The sequence below is a fragment of the Equus caballus genome, chromosome X, assembly GCF_041296265.1.
Source record: "Equus caballus isolate H_3958 breed thoroughbred chromosome X, TB-T2T, whole genome shotgun sequence".
Taxonomy (NCBI): domain Eukaryota; kingdom Metazoa; phylum Chordata; class Mammalia; order Perissodactyla; family Equidae; genus Equus; species Equus caballus.
Window position 1 is genome coordinate 38,770,283 of NC_091715.1, and position 16,175 is coordinate 38,786,457.

The 16,175-nt window shown below is 41.2% G+C and overlaps 1 protein-coding gene across 1 annotated transcript in view; it reads left to right on the plus strand.

Annotated features, from left to right (window-relative positions):
- Positions 1–220: 220 nt before the first annotated feature.
- RP2 (RP2 activator of ARL3 GTPase) overlaps positions 221–16,175 on the plus strand; it is a 38,242-nt gene continuing 22,287 nt past the window's right edge. Inside the window, exons 1-2 of the mRNA XM_001491267.6 lie at positions 221–550; positions 11,583–12,248. Coding sequence (XP_001491317.1) covers positions 446–550; positions 11,583–12,248 — 771 coding nt within the window. The 5' untranslated portion in view covers positions 221–445. The remainder of the gene's footprint in view (positions 551–11,582; positions 12,249–16,175) is intronic.

Consider the following 16,175-nt stretch of genomic DNA (forward strand, 5'->3'; position numbering starts at 1 on the left):
AGAACTTGGACACTGAGAACCAAGGGCAAACAGACGGGACCGCCGAGCGGGCACCGCAAGCAGCTGGAGAGCCCCACTAATTCCTAGAAGGGGCGGGGCAGCGCGGGGGCCGGGGCGGGTGGGCCCGCCCCTGGGGGCTGGTGCAGGAGCCGGGCGTGGAATGGTTGTGCGCTTACGTCGACCTCTGTTCATAGGCCGCGCGGTGCTGCTTGCAGACTTTGATTGGCTCACCGGGCGCCGAGCGGTCATTGGCTGCGGTGGGTTGTCAGGGCGACTGGGAGGAAAAAGAGCAGGGGTGTTGGGCCTGACGGCGAGCGGAGGCTGCAGAAGGCTGGGCGGAGAGCTGGGGGCCCCGGGCGTCCGCGATTCACGCCGCACTCCGGGAGGGGCCTGAGCGAGCGGGCGGGCGAGGAGGAGCGGCCGGAGAGCCCCGCGGGTCGGGACCATGGGCTGCTTCTTCTCGAAGAGGCGGAAGGCTGAGAAGGAGCCGAAGAAGACCGAGGGCGGAGAGAAGCCACCGAAGCAGTACAGCTGGGACCAGCGCGAGAAGGTGAGCAGAGTCCGTCGCCGCTGGGCTCAGCCCTCCCGATCCTCTCCGCGACGGGCCCTTGCGGCTCCCTCGCTCGCTCTCACGCGGGTAGTTGAAGTCGCAGTGAATGACTTTGCGAGGAGGGCGCCCCGGAGGGCTGGGAAGCGCTGGAGGGGGCCTGAGTGCGCCTTGTCCAGGGCATGGACCCCTGGGGGCTTTCTCTGTGCTCTGCACCCTGACCTCCCGTCCAAGGAGGGGATCGAGAGAAGGAAGGAGAGCAGCGAATGCCCCGATCTCAGATCTGCTCGTTTCACCCGCAGCGCCCAGCGGGGTTTCGTCCAGTCCTCGAGTTACACTTGGGACTGATTCTCATCTCTTTCGCGGCTTCTGTTCTTTCTGTGGCTTTCTCTTTTGTCTCTCTAGCCGGTAAATCTCTTCGGCGCCTGATAGTATGTCCACTGCTGAATTTTCTGTTACGAAGCGGACTGTTGAACGTACAGCTCTGCCCTCCCTCCTCTTCCAGTTACCCGAAAGGAATAATGAAAATCGAATCCGCCTTGGAATGTCTGTTAAGAGTGAAAGGTGAAAATAACCAGCATAAACCAGGCAGTATTTTACTATCGCTATAAGTGAATGAAAACGCCCTTATTTCTAATTTTATATGTAGCCAGAAACAAAAAAGCTTTGGAAATGTCCACTAGTCTTGCTCAAAACTCACTTAGTCATAAATTTCATAATGCTTCCTCTTTCTACATAGTTCTCCATTTGTGTTTAGTAAAATATTTGGATAGACTTATCAATTATTTTTGTCTTCCAGACAAAATGAGGTTTTTAAATGAGTGTTATGAACAGTTAACTCCTTGCTTAATGCAACATATCTTTATCCATGAATACTTTGTAGTAAATTTCTAATTAATGTCTTGATTTCATAGATCTTCCTGTGTGATTTCCAATCCCCAGCAGCATTTATTCATGTAAACCTGATTCTCCAAGAGTCAGATTTAAGAAATTGGACACTTTTTGCAGACTTCTCAGCCCCATCTTTCTGCCCCTGTTTCTCAGATCCTCCTCGGTATATTTATTATCTCGTATCCATACTTGATAGCAACGTTTTATAATGTAGGAATGGAAAGTACTGTGCTTTCTGTCGTACGAGAAGATTGCACCTATCATTTAAAGTCATTTGGTGGACAGCTTTTAAAAGATTCATTTCCTCATCCTTACTATTTCTGACAATATTCTTTAAGCTTAACTGTCTGCCATAGAGAAGATTGTGTATTTTATTTTTATTTTAGCTTTTTGTTTTGAAATCATAGGCTAAAACTAAAGTGCTTTTAGTTTTTTATTTAGAGTAGTCTTGGTTGCCCTCTGACTCATTACTTCATAATAAATTGTCTTACAGTTAACCTTTCTTAACGTAATGTTTGGGTTAATTGGAATCTCGCATGTTAATCTTTGTCCTTTTAGATAAATGGATGTGTTCTGTGACTTTTTCTTTTGCTCTTTGGCTAAGTAAACACATTGGAAAATAGAATAGTGGACACCAACATCTAAACCCCCCCGCTCCCTCAATGAGCGTACGGTAAACTTTCCATTGTAGACATTGTTTTGAGCTTACAGGGAACGTTTTTGGGGAACACTGCTAGATACTGTAGTTGTAGAGGTGTAAGAGATGTTACTGGAAATATAAAATAAGTTCATGCTTCTGCGTATGTGTATAGTAAAAGTTAAAATCTTGATCAACTCAACTAATCAAAATTTTTCTAACTAAATGAGCATTATATTCCGAAAACAACCCAATTTAAAAATCCTTTGGGGGCCGGCCTGGTGGCGCAGTGGTTAAAGTGCGCGCGCTCCGCTTGGGCGGCCCAGGGTTTGCAGGTTCGGATCCTGGGCGGGGACATGGCACCGCTTGGCAAGCCGTGCTGTGGCAGGCGTCCCACATATAGAGGAAGATGGGCACGGATGTTAGCTCAGGGCCAGTCTTCCTCAGCAAAAAGAGGAGGATTGGCAGTGGATGTTAGCTCAGAGCTAATCTTCCTCAAAAAAAAAAATCTTTTGGACTATTAAAGAGAATTCCCAGCTTACGTTTTTTTTTTAATTTTATTTTTCCTTTTTCTCCCAAAGCCCCCCAGTGCATAGTTGTGTATTTTAGTTGTGGGTCCTTCTAGTTATGGCATGTGGGACGCCGCCTCAGTGTGGCTCAGTGAGCGGTGCCATGTCCGTGCCCAGCATCTGAACCGGCGAAACCCCGGGCCGCCGAAGCGGAGCGCGCGCACTTAACCACTCGGCCACCGGGCCGCCCCGGGCCGCGCCCCACCCCCCCCCCCCCCCCCCCCCCCGCTTACATTTTGAAACAATGCAGATACCACATTTCCCAACATTGCTTTTTCTTTTGGGAATTTTTCTTTTTCTTTTGGAATGACTAGGGTGCCTCATTTATGACAGACTGCTACATTTTATATGATTTTGAAGATTTTTTTTTCCCTAGTTCCTTACCTCTCCTGAGGCCGATTTGGCTAGTGTACAAATGTTCTGTGTTAGCCTAATGATACTTTTACTGATACTTGTTTGCTCTTAGAAGAGTTTAATTGTACCTTAAAAGGAATAGAATGCAAATACAGTCCAGAGAACATAAATGAGATATATTGTATATACATTAACAGAATGGTTTGTATTAAAAGTTTAGGCTTCTATAATGTGATCCTGGAGTATAGCATATATAATTTTAAAGTTATGCTAGACAATTACCATTCAATTTATAAGACTTTAGGTCTAAAAACAAAATTCGTTGGCTGAAAAGTTTCCTTTGCAACTTGGAAAAGTGGTGTTTAAATTTTTCCTTAGGTTGTGTAATCAGAGTATCTTTATGGAGAGGCACCCTCTGGGTTTTGGTTTTTGAGTTGTGTAATTGGGTCAGTCTTAGGGGACTGAAGCTAGGAGAAATTGTCTCAATTAGAAAGAATGTTTGGAGACTAAAGGTTGTCATGGCAACTGATATACTGTAATCAACAGTGTGAGAAGCTCATTTCTATGGCTGCTGACTTTGAAAAAGAAAAAAGTTTACTGTACAATTACTACATTGACATGATGAGAAATATTTTTTGATTGTAAGATATGTGTTTAAATCATTTGGAAAGAAGTGCCTTTATCCTCATCTGTATGCTGTCTCCCATAGCCAGGCAAATCATTCAGTATGTATGTACTGAAACACCAAGGAAGACTCAAAATTCTAAGAATGATCCCTGCCCCGAAGAGCTGACTGGCTTTCTTGAGTTAAAATAGGAAATATTTAAGTACGAACAAGGGGAGGATGAGTGGTGCAGAAAAGTAGTTTTCATTTTCCAGTTATTCATACCAATACTCCTTCTCCTAGATGATAGAAATGAGGATTAGTCTTCTAAACAATGATGGCATAAGTATGAAAATTGTGAGTTTGAGTATGGACAACACATCCTGTATCCATTACATTTGTCTCATATTCGATAGAAATAATACTAAACAAAAGCTTTATACCAGAGATTCAAGTAACTGCATTTTATTCAATACCTGTTGTGTAACTTTGGAGAAAGTTGGACATTGCAGGCTCCTTGGCTATAAAATGGAACAGTGCTAAAGATTTCTGTACTATTTAATAAGGTCAAGGCCTGTCCTGAGGAAGAGAGGTTAGACGGTAATGTTACCACTGAGGATAAGACTCGGACCAGAGACGGAGCAGGACAGAACGAGTCTGAACATAAGGCAGGTCATAATTCCCAGAGTTGTTCATCAGTGGGAGGGGTGGCTTTGTGAGGACCTGATTTCCAAGGTAGTCAAAACGTTCAGACAGAGGTTGGAGAGTGACCTACTGGAAAGAAGCGTCTGCACTGAGTAGGGGGCTAGATGCTACTTTTAGCCTTTCAAGTATATAAGGTATTCTAGTTATCCATTGCTGCATACCAAACCACCCCAAAACGTCATGGCTTAGAATAATGGTAAGTACTTATTGTGTTGCCAACTCTGCAGTTTGTGTGGGGCTTAGCAGGGTTGGCTCTCTGCTCTACGTGGCATCACCTGCGGCAGCCTGACTGGGAACCAGAGGACCTGCTTTCAATATGGCTTAATCGCAGAGCTGGCTGGCGAGTTGATGCTGGCTTTCTGCTGGGACTGAGGGCCCGGGGCCTCTTCATGGAGCCCGGGCTTCCTCACAGTGTGATGGCCGGGTGCCAAGGGTGAGTGTCCTAAGAGAGACTGGCAGAAGCGGCGTGGCTTTTTCTAACTAGCCTCTGAAGTGACCTAGTGTTACTTCTGCCACATTCTGTTGGTTGAGGCAATCACACATGTCCAACCAGGTCCAAGGGGAGGGGACTTCTTGATGGGAGGATTGTCAAAGAATTTGTCAACATGCTTTAAAATCCTTTACATAAAGTTGTTGTGTTTTAACGGCAATAGCTAGTTCTTTGTTTATTCATTTTAAAAGTAGCTTTATTGAGATGTAATTCATATACCATATAATTCACTCATTTAAAGTGTACAACTCAATAGTTTTAATAAGTTCACAGGGTTATGTTACTACCATCACTATGATCTAATTTTAGAACATTTCCATCCCCGCGAAGGAAACTCGCACTCTCGTTAGCACTTCCTCCGCACCACGCGCTCCTCCCAGCCCCTGGAAACCACAATTTTACTTTCAATCTCTATAGGTTTGCCTATTTTGGACATTTCATATCAATAAAATCATACAATACGTGGTCTTTTGTTACTGGCTTCTTTCACATGGCACGTTTTTGAGATTCATCCATATTGTAGCATGTATCACTACTTTATTCCTTTTTATTGCTGAGTAACATTCCACAGAATAGATATATTATTTTTTTTTAAAGATTGGCACCCGAGCTAACAACTGTTGCCTATCTTCTTTTTTTTTTTTCTGCTTTATCTTCCCCAACCCCCCGTACACAGTTGTATATCTTAGTTGCAGGTCTTTCTAGTTGTGGGATGTGGGGCGCTGCCTTAACGTGGCCTGACAAGCGGTGCCATGTCCGCGCCCAGGAGCCGAACCCTGGGCCGCCGCAGCGGAGTGCGCGAACTTAACCACTCAGCCACAGAGCAAGCCCCTAGATATATTATTTTATTTATCCATTTTTTTATTTACCCATTCATCAGTTGATGGACATTTTGGTTGTTTCCACTTTTTGGTTATTATGAATAAAGCTGCTATGAACATTCGTGTACAAGTTTTGTGTAGACATATGTTTTTATTTCTCTCGGGTATAAACCCAGGACTTGAATTCCTGGGTCATATAGTAACTCTATGTTTAAGTTTTTGAGGATGTGCCAAACTGTTTTTCAAAGTGTCTGCACCATTTTACATTTCTACCAGTGGTGTATGAGTGTTCCAATTTCCTCACTCATATAGTTTTGATAAAGGGAAAAAGCGTAGTGAGTGGAAAGTGTATGGGACTGGAATTTTAATTTGTGTTCTGCACTCAACTACACCTTACCGCTAAAGCCAATTAGCTTTTCCAGCCCTCAGTTTCCTAAGATCCCTTCCAGTTCTCTAATTCCTTGAGCATCTCATGAGGGGAGGTAAGCGTTGCTACAAGCATTCAGGCAAATCTGGGTAAACAAGGGGAATGTGATAGGATGTAAGATTAGATTCAGGTTGGATTAGATGATGTGGAAAATCCTTTCTGATCCTAAAAATCCATAATTCTATTTTGTGATTATATAGTTAGCAACACAGTGAGCTAACAGAAATATAGTACTGCACCTTTTCTCGTCATCAGTGTATTTAAGACCAAAGTACTGATATTATTTCTATAATTACATGGCACTGCCTTTTCATTCATGAAATAACCTTTCAGCTGTATAGCTATGTAGCCCTGAAAATGACTTAATAATGTTTCAATTTTAAGCAATTTGTTTAATTGAAGTATAAATTATGTACGGCAAATTTTACCCTTTTAAAGTGTACAGTTCTGTGAGTTTTGACAAATGAATACAGCTGTGTAACTATCACCACAATCAAGGTATAGAGCAGTTCCATCGTCCCCCAAAATTTCCTCGTGCTCCTTTGTGGTCAGCTCTGCCCCCAGCCTCTGATCAGTTTTTTATCCCTATAGTTTTGTCTCTCTGAGAATGTCATATAAATGGAATCATATAGTATGTAACCTCTTGAGTCTGGCTTCTTTCACTTAGCATGGTACATTTAAGATTCATCCGTGTTGCTACATGTACACGAGTTCCTTTTTATTACCGAGTAGTATTCCATTATACGGATGTACCACATTTGTTGCTCAATTCACCAGTCGAAGGACATTTGTGTTGTTTCCAATTTTGGTCATTATGAATAAAGCTACCATAAACATTTGCATACAGGGTTTTGAGTGAACATAAGTTTTCATTCCACTTGGGTGAATACCTAGGAGTGGGATTGCTGAATCATATGGAAATTGTATATTAAACTTTATAAGAAATTGCAAAACTATTTTGCAAAGTGGCAATGCCATTTTGCAGTCCCACCAGCAATGTATGAGAGATCCAGTTGCTCTGCATCCTCACCGACACTTGGTATGGTCAGTTTTCAAAAAATTTTAGCCATTCTAATAGGCATGTAGTGGTATTTCATCATGGTTTAATTTACACTTCCCTAATGACTAGTGATTTTGAGCATTTTTCCATGTACTTATTTGCCATCCGTATATTTTCCTTGGTGAAGTGTTTATTAAAATCTTTTGCCTATTTTTTACTGGGTTATTTGTTTTCTTATTATTGAGTTTTGAGAGTTCTTTATATATCCTGGATATAAGTCCCTTGTCATATATGTGTTTTGCAAACATTTTTTTTCCCAATTAATGACTTGTCTTTTCTTAACAGTGTCTTTTGAGGAAGAAAAGTTTTCGATTTTGATAAAAGTCTGATTTTCAATTTTTTCTTTTATGGATTGTGTTTTTGGTTTCACATCTACGAAATCTTTGCCTAACCAAGATTACAAAGATTTTCTCCACTGTTTTCTTCTAGAGTTTTTAGACTTTTGGATTTTATTTTTAGGTTCTGTGATCCATTTTGAGTTAATTGTTATATATGGTGCAAGGTATGGGAGATTCTTTTTATTTTTTTTACATATGGATGTCCAATTGTTCCAGCACCAGTTGTTGAAAAGACTATCTTTTCTATATTGAATTGCCTTTGCACCTTTGTCAATATACACATGTCTATTTTTGAACCCTCTGTTCTGTTCCATTGGTTTATATGCCTAGTAAACACTGCTTTCTGTTTGAATGTGGTTGAGTATGAAGAAGCAGCCAAGAGAATGGACTTAGGAGCCAGACTGCCTAGGTCTGAGACTCAGCTCAAGCACTTACTAACTCTGTGACCTTGGGCAAGTTATTTGGCCTCATGCTGCTGGAAGCCATGATAGAGATAATGATAGTACATACCCCTCATAGGGATGCATAAATCTCTTTGAACTGTTGATTTCCCATATGTGGTGTCTTACCATTTAATTCTAAGTATTTTTAGATTTTGATTATGATTTCTTCTTTAACCCATGACTTACTAGCAGTGTGTTTTTAAAATTTTTTGAATAGGCAAAGATTTTTAAAAGTATCTTTTTTTAATTAACTTCTAACTTAGTTGCATGTTGGTCCACTATCATGACCTGTAAGTTATTTGTTATTTAAAATTTGTTGAGGCTTTCTTTATGATTTAGTACATGATTTTAAAAAACTCTTTAATGTGTGCTTAAGAAGAAAATGTGAGTATACTTATTGGATGCAGAACTCAAGCTTATTCATCGTGTGGTTGAGATCTTCTATATTTTTGTTGATTTTATTTTTTTACTCCACTTGACCGATCAATAATTGAGAGAAACAGCATTCGAAGACACTCCTTAGATTTTAATTCACCAGTTCTGAGGGTTTGGAGAGGTCCAGAATGACTGTCAAAGTTAGTCCCCACGTGTTTTTCTCAGCTCTTCACCAACTCAGGGTTTCTGCCCTGCCCTGCGTTTACTCCCAGGGAAGTCTAGACCAGAGGTCTGAGTCCCAGCAGGTGTGGGGGAAGCACTATTGTCTCAAGATTTGGGAGGGGGAGAAGCTAGAGCAGAAATCTCAGGTGTTCCTTTACTATTGTATCCTCCCACACCCCACCACAGGGGTGTCTCAGAGTTTCCCCTTTTCTTGGTGTTTTCCTTACTTGGTCCCTTTGGGGTTGATCTTGGGCAACGGGGAGCCAGCAGCAACACTGGCCCTTTATATATGTACATCACCTGTAAACTCCTAGAAATGAAATCGCTTGAACACATCTTCCCACATTAAACCTGTGTTGCCTCCTGTGTTTTCCATTTTGTGTGTGTGGCACTACCAACATCCAATCACATAAGCCAGAGCAATGTTTTTTCAAACCTGTGAGTGGGATAATAGAAGGTATTAAGGGGCTTAACACAAAATAAGGGTAAATATTATTTTGTGAAACTTTTGTTTCATTGGTACACGGACATGCACAAATACTCTTAAGTATGTGTACTGGACTGTGCTGAAGAATGTACTAGTGTGGATTGTGGTCAAAAAGGTTGAAAAACACTCGACTAGAGAACTAGGAATCATTTTTGATCCATCCTTCGGCCTTACCTCCTACAGCCATTGAATTACCAAATCTGCCGATTCTACTTCCTCAATATTTCTTAAATTTATCCCATTTTCCTCTTCCCTGCTAACCACTGCTCTAGTTCCAGCCTTTTCTGGACAACTGCAACAGCGTCTCGGATCTGCGATCCACTTTTCCTTATTCCCATCAGAATAATCTTCCTGAAATGTAAATTATTTAAATCCTCCTGTGGCACCCTATTGCCCATGGATAACTTCCAAGCTTTATACTGTGGCCCCCACCTACCTCTCTAGCTTTTTCTGCTCCCATTCCAGTGTCACCGGTCACACCAGTTTTCCTCACCCTCCCTGAAGAGTTTTATTTTCCTCCTCCTTTCACTTTTGCCTGGCGTGCGAAGGGAGGGTTCTTTACTCCCACCCCTTTTACCTGGTGAACTCCAGCTTATTCATTCTCACTTCATACGGGAAGTCTTATACCCCCACGTCCCCCGCCCCAGGTGTTCCTCTTCTGTATTTCCAGAATATTCTGGGCATTTCTCATTACACAGTCAAGTGGTTTTTAAATGATCTGTTTAGGTTAGTGTTTACTTCTTTTATGGAAAGAACTGGTCGTATTCATTTCAGTGCCTAAAACAATGTCTGGCTCATACTGGGTGTTCAAATGTTGGTTGAATAACTGAAGATCCAGAAAGCTGAAGTGCCTTTTTCAAGATCATGTTGCTCAGAGGTGACAAAATTGAGACTGGAAAACAAGTGCCTCTTTTATTGCCTCGTGCTACAGACCAGTACCCCTTCTAGTACATTATGTAAAACTGGATAAGTACATTTATTGTGCAATATTGAATAAGTCACTTTAAGCTAGTTTGCTAATAATTACGATGATTAAATTATCCTTTGTAAAAAAAAAATCGGGGGGCTGGCCTCGTGGCTGAGTGGTTAAGTTCGCGCGCTCTGCTGCAGGCGGCCCAGTGTTTCGTTGGTTCGAATCCTGGGCGCGGACATGGCACTGCTCATCAAACCACGCTGAGGCAGCGTCCCACATGCCACAACTAGAAGGACCCACAACGAAGAATATACAACTATGTACCAGGGGGCTTTGGGGAGAAAAAGGAAAAAAATAAAATCTTAAAAAAAAAAAATCGGGTTTTTGCATACTGTATCTCTGGGAGCCTGTTTCTGGTGCATAAAGTTTTGCATGAAATTTAATATTTGCAAACAGGTAAAACAGTGGAAGTGAATACAAAAATAATGTGGAAAAATCAAAATGGCCTTTTTTTTTTTTTTTAAGATTTTATTTTTTCCTTTTTCTCCCCAAAGCCCCCCAGTACATAGTTGTATATTTCTTGTTGTGGGTTCCTCTAGTTGTGGTATGTGGGACGCTGCCTCAGCGTGGTTTGATGAGCAGTGCCATGTCCGCGCCCAGGATTCGAACCAACGAAACACTGGGCCGCCTGCAGCAGAGCGCACGAACTTAACCACTCGGCCACGGGGCCAGCCCCAAAATGGCCTTTTAATGACTATATTTTGAGAGGCCAGTTAAAATTTAAAAAAATAATGTGACAGATTCCAGGCATACCGTTTAAAAGATTATGTGAGCTTTAGTTTGGAATATCTAGTAGATGCAAGTTCTGACATATAGTGATTCTTGTGCTTTCAGGTTCTTCCATTTTCTGTAATGTGTTGCAGAAATCAGTCAGGGTTTAGAAACTAAGACCCATGCCTCAATTTATGGAAGAACAGAGAAATATATTTCAGGGGCTGGCCCAGTGGCGTAATGGTTAAGTTTGCGTGCTCTGCTTCAGCGGCCCAGGGTTTGCAGGTTCAGATCCTGGGCACGGACCTAGCACTGCTCGTCAAGCCACGCTGTTGCGGCATCCCACATAAAATAGAGGAAGATTGGCACAGATGTTAGCTGAATGACAATCTTCCTCAAGCAAAAAGAGGAAGATTGGCAACAGATGTTAGCTCAGGGCCAATCTTCCTCACACAAAAAAGAGAGAAGTTATATTTCAATCTGGGTGTATTTCCAATTTCAGAAGTTTTAAAGAAGCAGAAGTTATTTTAAAAGTGAAGCATCAGAAAAAGGGTCAGAGCTGAAATATTCCTTAATATTATCCATTATGCTGTGTATATGTGTGAGAATTTCGCTAATTGTTTCAAAAAAGTGCTTTTACGATTGATATGTTGAAACAGGATCCAAACACTGTCCGCACATTGTTTGGCTGATATGTTATTGAGTCTTTATCTATAATAGTTCCCTCTCCCTTTCACCCCCGCCCATGCCTTTTCTTTATTGGAAAAAAAAATTTGCACTGTTCATTTTCTTACTATGTCGCAAAGTCAGTGAAAGTAGGAACGTATTATTCTAGCACTAAGAATTGGGCCTGGCACCCAATAGACATTTAATTGGTATCTGTTGAATAATGTTAATAATACTCAAGGTGTGTGTTTTGTCTCTGCAGGTTGATCCGAAAGACTACCTGCTGAGTGGCCTGAAGGATGAAACAGTAGGCCGCTTACCTGGGAAAGTGGCAGGGCAACAGTTTCTCATTCAAGACTGTGAGAACTGTAACATCTATATTTTTGATCACTCTGCTACAGTCACAATTGATGACTGTACTAACTGCGTAATCTTTCTGGGACCCGTGAAAGGCAGTGTGTTTTTCCGAAATTGCAGAGATTGCCGATGCGCATTAGCCTGCCAGCAGTTTCGTGTGCGGGATTGTAGAAAGCTGGAAGTCTTTTTGTGCTGCGCCACTCAGCCCATCATTGAGTCTTCCACAAATATCAAATTTGGCTGTTTTCAATGGTACTACCCTGAATTAGCTTTCCAGTTCAAAGATGCAGGGCTAAGTATCTTCAATAATACCTGGAGTAACGTTCATGACTTTACACCTGTGTCAGGAGAACTCAACTGGAGCCTTCTTCCAGAAGATGCTGTAGTTCAAGACCGTGTTCCTCTGCCTACCACCGAAGAGCTCAAGGCTGTCCGCATTTCCACAGAAGCCAACAGAAGTATCGTTCCAGTATCCAGGGGTCAGAGACAGAAGAGCAGTGATGAATCATGCTTAGTGGTATTATTTGCTGGCGATTATACTATCGCAAATGCCAGGAAACTAATTGATGAGGTAAGGAGAGAGAGAAGAGAAACAGACATACAACTAGATAGAAACACACCGCTTTCCAAGAACTTCCATTTTTTTCAAATTGGCTGTTAGAAATACAGGCAATCCTTAAGTTATAGTCCTCTGCTCCCTACAGATTTATCTGTAAGATAAATCTTACAGAGGTTGCTTAGGCCCCAAAATATTTTCCCAAAGAAACTTTTTAAAAATATAATTCAATTCAGTAAGCATTTATTAAGCACTTACTATGTGCAAGTTACTCTGTTATCATATTTCATTGATTAGAGGATGCCCATTTGTTTTCCACATTTTCACTTATCTGAAATGCATCCTACAAGTGACAGCAACTTAGAGCTGATGAAATATAGTATCTCCTGGAGGTGGAGAGACACAGACAAAATTCTCTGCCTTCAAAGAACTTGTGTTCTTCATAATAAATGATTTCCATGGAAGCTCACAAAAGTAGCACTGCATAGTAAGGCACAGCCTTTTATAATGATTTAGTGAGGAAATTTATTTGGAGTTTTCATTGGTTAGGAGGTAGCAAAGACATTTAGGAATAGGACCCCCTTTTGACTATGAGAGCCACCTCCACATTGCTTTCCTTATTTTCCTTTGCCCTATTGCCAAGGAGGGGAGGTTGGTGCGGAAGAATGAGGTGGGAGCTGGGATAGCAGAGGTTGTGGGCTCCTGAGCAGGGGCGTGTGGTGAGTTCGTGAGTGTAGAAAGGTTCTCTGGGTTCTTTTCTCAAGCAGCTTCCACTTGAAAAATAACTGGGGCCGTAGAGGTCAGGGGCTCCAGCAGCAGCGGTTGCTGTGTTGCTGGGCGCTCCCGCGGAGAGGCAGCAGAAGGATGCCTTGATCATCCATTAATCAGACGTTCTTCAGGAGGAGTCTGTTCGAGTTTAAAAATCAAACTTCCAGAAATGGAGAAGTGAATGGAAAACTCATCAAGTCTTTTTTAATGGATTTTTAAAAAGTTGTAACAGTTCTGTCAAAAGGAATGGTTTTAGGAAAAAAACTAAAAATGACTACCTCTCTATAGCTCTACATTCTACAAGGTAGAAAACCCATGTCTGAAATCTATAGAGTATATCTGAGGTCTAGTTTTCAAAAACAACAGAAGCCAAGGTATCATTTTCAGACTTTGATATTTTCTTTTTTTATTATGCCAATCTGATAAAAACATGCTGTGAATGTGGTAAGACATGAAAACCGTGCTTCTGGCCTTTGAGCTGTTGAATCACATGCTAATGCAACATCTGAGAGGTGATATTTTCATTATACTATGAGGTGATTTTTTAAAAAAGATCTACGTACAGTTTTCAAAAGACGTAACTATTCAGGCTAAACCCCTTTTTGGTAGGTAGTGAGGAGTGGATGTAAAGAATATGTAGCATATTTAAAGAAAAAAACCATCAAAACAAGCTGTCTTCCTTCTTGAGTCATCAGATGTTCTTCACCTTTTAACTTTTGGTATCTGACGTGTGAAATGGCAGTGTTGTGTGCACTTGAAAGCAACATGACCAGGAAGAATGATATTCTTTAGATGTCCTTCTAGATTACAAAATAATTAAAAACAAACAAAACTCTAACAACAACAACAACAATAATAGCTAACATTTATACAGTGTTACTATATACCAGACACTGTTGTAAGGGATTTAAATGGATTAACTCACTTAATTCAGGATAACCTATGAAATAGGTACCATTATTCCCCTTTTCACAGATAAGGAAAATGAGCCACAGAGAGGGTAAGTAACCTTCAAAAGGTCACTCAGCTGGTAAACAGCAGAGCCATGATTTAAATCCAGGGCAGTCTCGCTTTGTAGGCCACAGTCTTAACCCTTAAGCATGCTGCTACCATGCTGCCTCCGTGGTGAAGGGAAGTTGATAAAAGCCTGGTGGAACAGGAATGTGATCCAAAGTATGTGGAGTCAAGGCAGCTACTACCCTCCAGCCTAGAAAGAAAAGCCCTGGGACTTTCTGGCTACAGTTATCCTATCTAATTCTGAAATCGGAATTAAGGAATGAAAAGAGAAGAAAAGGCCAAGTACCTGTGAAGAGGGTATCAAATGTGCTGAAAGACCAGTGACTTACATATTAAGAGAGAGGTTACAAAGTTTTTTTTAATTCTTTTTTTCCTTCTTAAGCTTGGCGCCCGAGCTAACATGTTGCCAATCTTGGTTTGTTTGTTTCTTCTTCTTCTCCCCAAAGCCCCCAGTACATAGTTGTGTATTCTAGCTGTAGGTCCCTCTGGTTGTGCTATGTGGGACGCTGCCTCAGCGTGGCCTGATGAGCGGTGCAAGGTCTGCGCCCAGGATCCGAACCGGCCGCCCAAGTGGAGCGCAGGAACGTAACCACTCAGCCACGGGGCTGGCCCCAAGATTACGTGTTTTTTAAAAAATGAAGCTCGAGTTCCCAGGAAAATATGTGTAGAAGCTAGTTAATTCTGAGATGGAAAAATGAAACTTGAGTCTCATTTCATAACACAAATAGCTTAGGATAGCTTAGATTGGAACTGTGGTTGCTAACTCTGCTTTTGTTAAACCCTAGGAGTATCACAGAATTTTGTTTCACGTTTTCATAAATTAAACTTATCATAATGTTTTTTTTTTTGAGATAGGAAGTATAAAACTTAAGAGAGTAGGAAGTCCAGAAAAGCTGGGTAAAGCAGAGCACATTCCCTTGGGAGTCAAGAGAAGTTACTGGGCCTCAGTTTTCTCACCTAAAACTCAGATTTCTTGCAGGCTCTTACCTGCATCACAGATACGCACAGGAAAATTAGAGTAAAAGTATGCACAATTGTTTGGAAGTAAAATATTGCATAATTTAAGTTGGGTAGTTACCACTATTTTCTAGTCTTTAAAAGTAGAAGAATTTTCATGAAAAAGAGTCTCTTCAACAATCTGCAGTGATATATCAAAACAGATATAGTTTTCATAGTTCCTTATTTGTTTTTAGGTAACGGCATTTTGAATTAATCATCTTTTGTCAGTTTATGTGTCTGATTATAAAGTGAGAGGTAACGAGCTGTCTAGAAAATTAGAAGCAGATGTAGGATTGTTTCTGATATTTTAAGTAACTTTGCAGTCATCATCTGGCAGTGATGTCCGTGTAATTTTCTGCTACTTTTTTATGTATGTTTCTTTTTTCTGAGGCAGCATTGAGGGCTTTGAAAACAGATTTAAGTTTGATTCCAATTTGATGGAATGGTATGGAATAATGTAGCCATAGAATGAAATACTGTCAACCATTAAAACTGATTTTATAGTAGAATTGCTGGAAAATGTTCACAATCAAGTAAGTGAAAATCTGTAGAATATTATGTAAGTATCTGATTCTTTTTTAAGTAGATAAGTCTGGGGCTGGCCCAGTAGCACAGTGGTTAAGTTCGCATGTTCCGCTTTGGCGGCCTGGGGTTCGCCAGTTCGGATCCCGGGTGCGGACATGGCACCGCTTGTCAAGCCATGCTGTGGTAGGCGTCCCACGTATAAAGTGGAGGAAGATGGGCACGGATGTTAGCTCAGGGCCAGTCTTCCTCAGCAAAAAGAGGAGAATCTACAGCAGATGTTAGCTCAGGGCTAATCTTCCTTAAAAAATTAAATAAAGTAGGTAAGTCTGGAAAATTATATATACTAAAATGTTAACAGTTATGGTTATTCTTAGGAAGTGGATTAAGAGCAGAGTTTTCTTTTTTGTGGTTCTATGGATTTTACAATGAACATGTATTATTTCTGTAATGGGGGAAAAAGAAAACTGGGAGAGTAAAAGGAAGTACACCGATATGGGCAGTGGCATCCTTGAGTGGTAGCACTTTGGTTGATATTTCTTTGTTTTCAAATGTTCTGTATTGAGCCTATGTTACTTTTATAATTAAAACCCCAAGAGGCTTTGCTAAAAAAAATTAATTGGTTGAATGACTTTG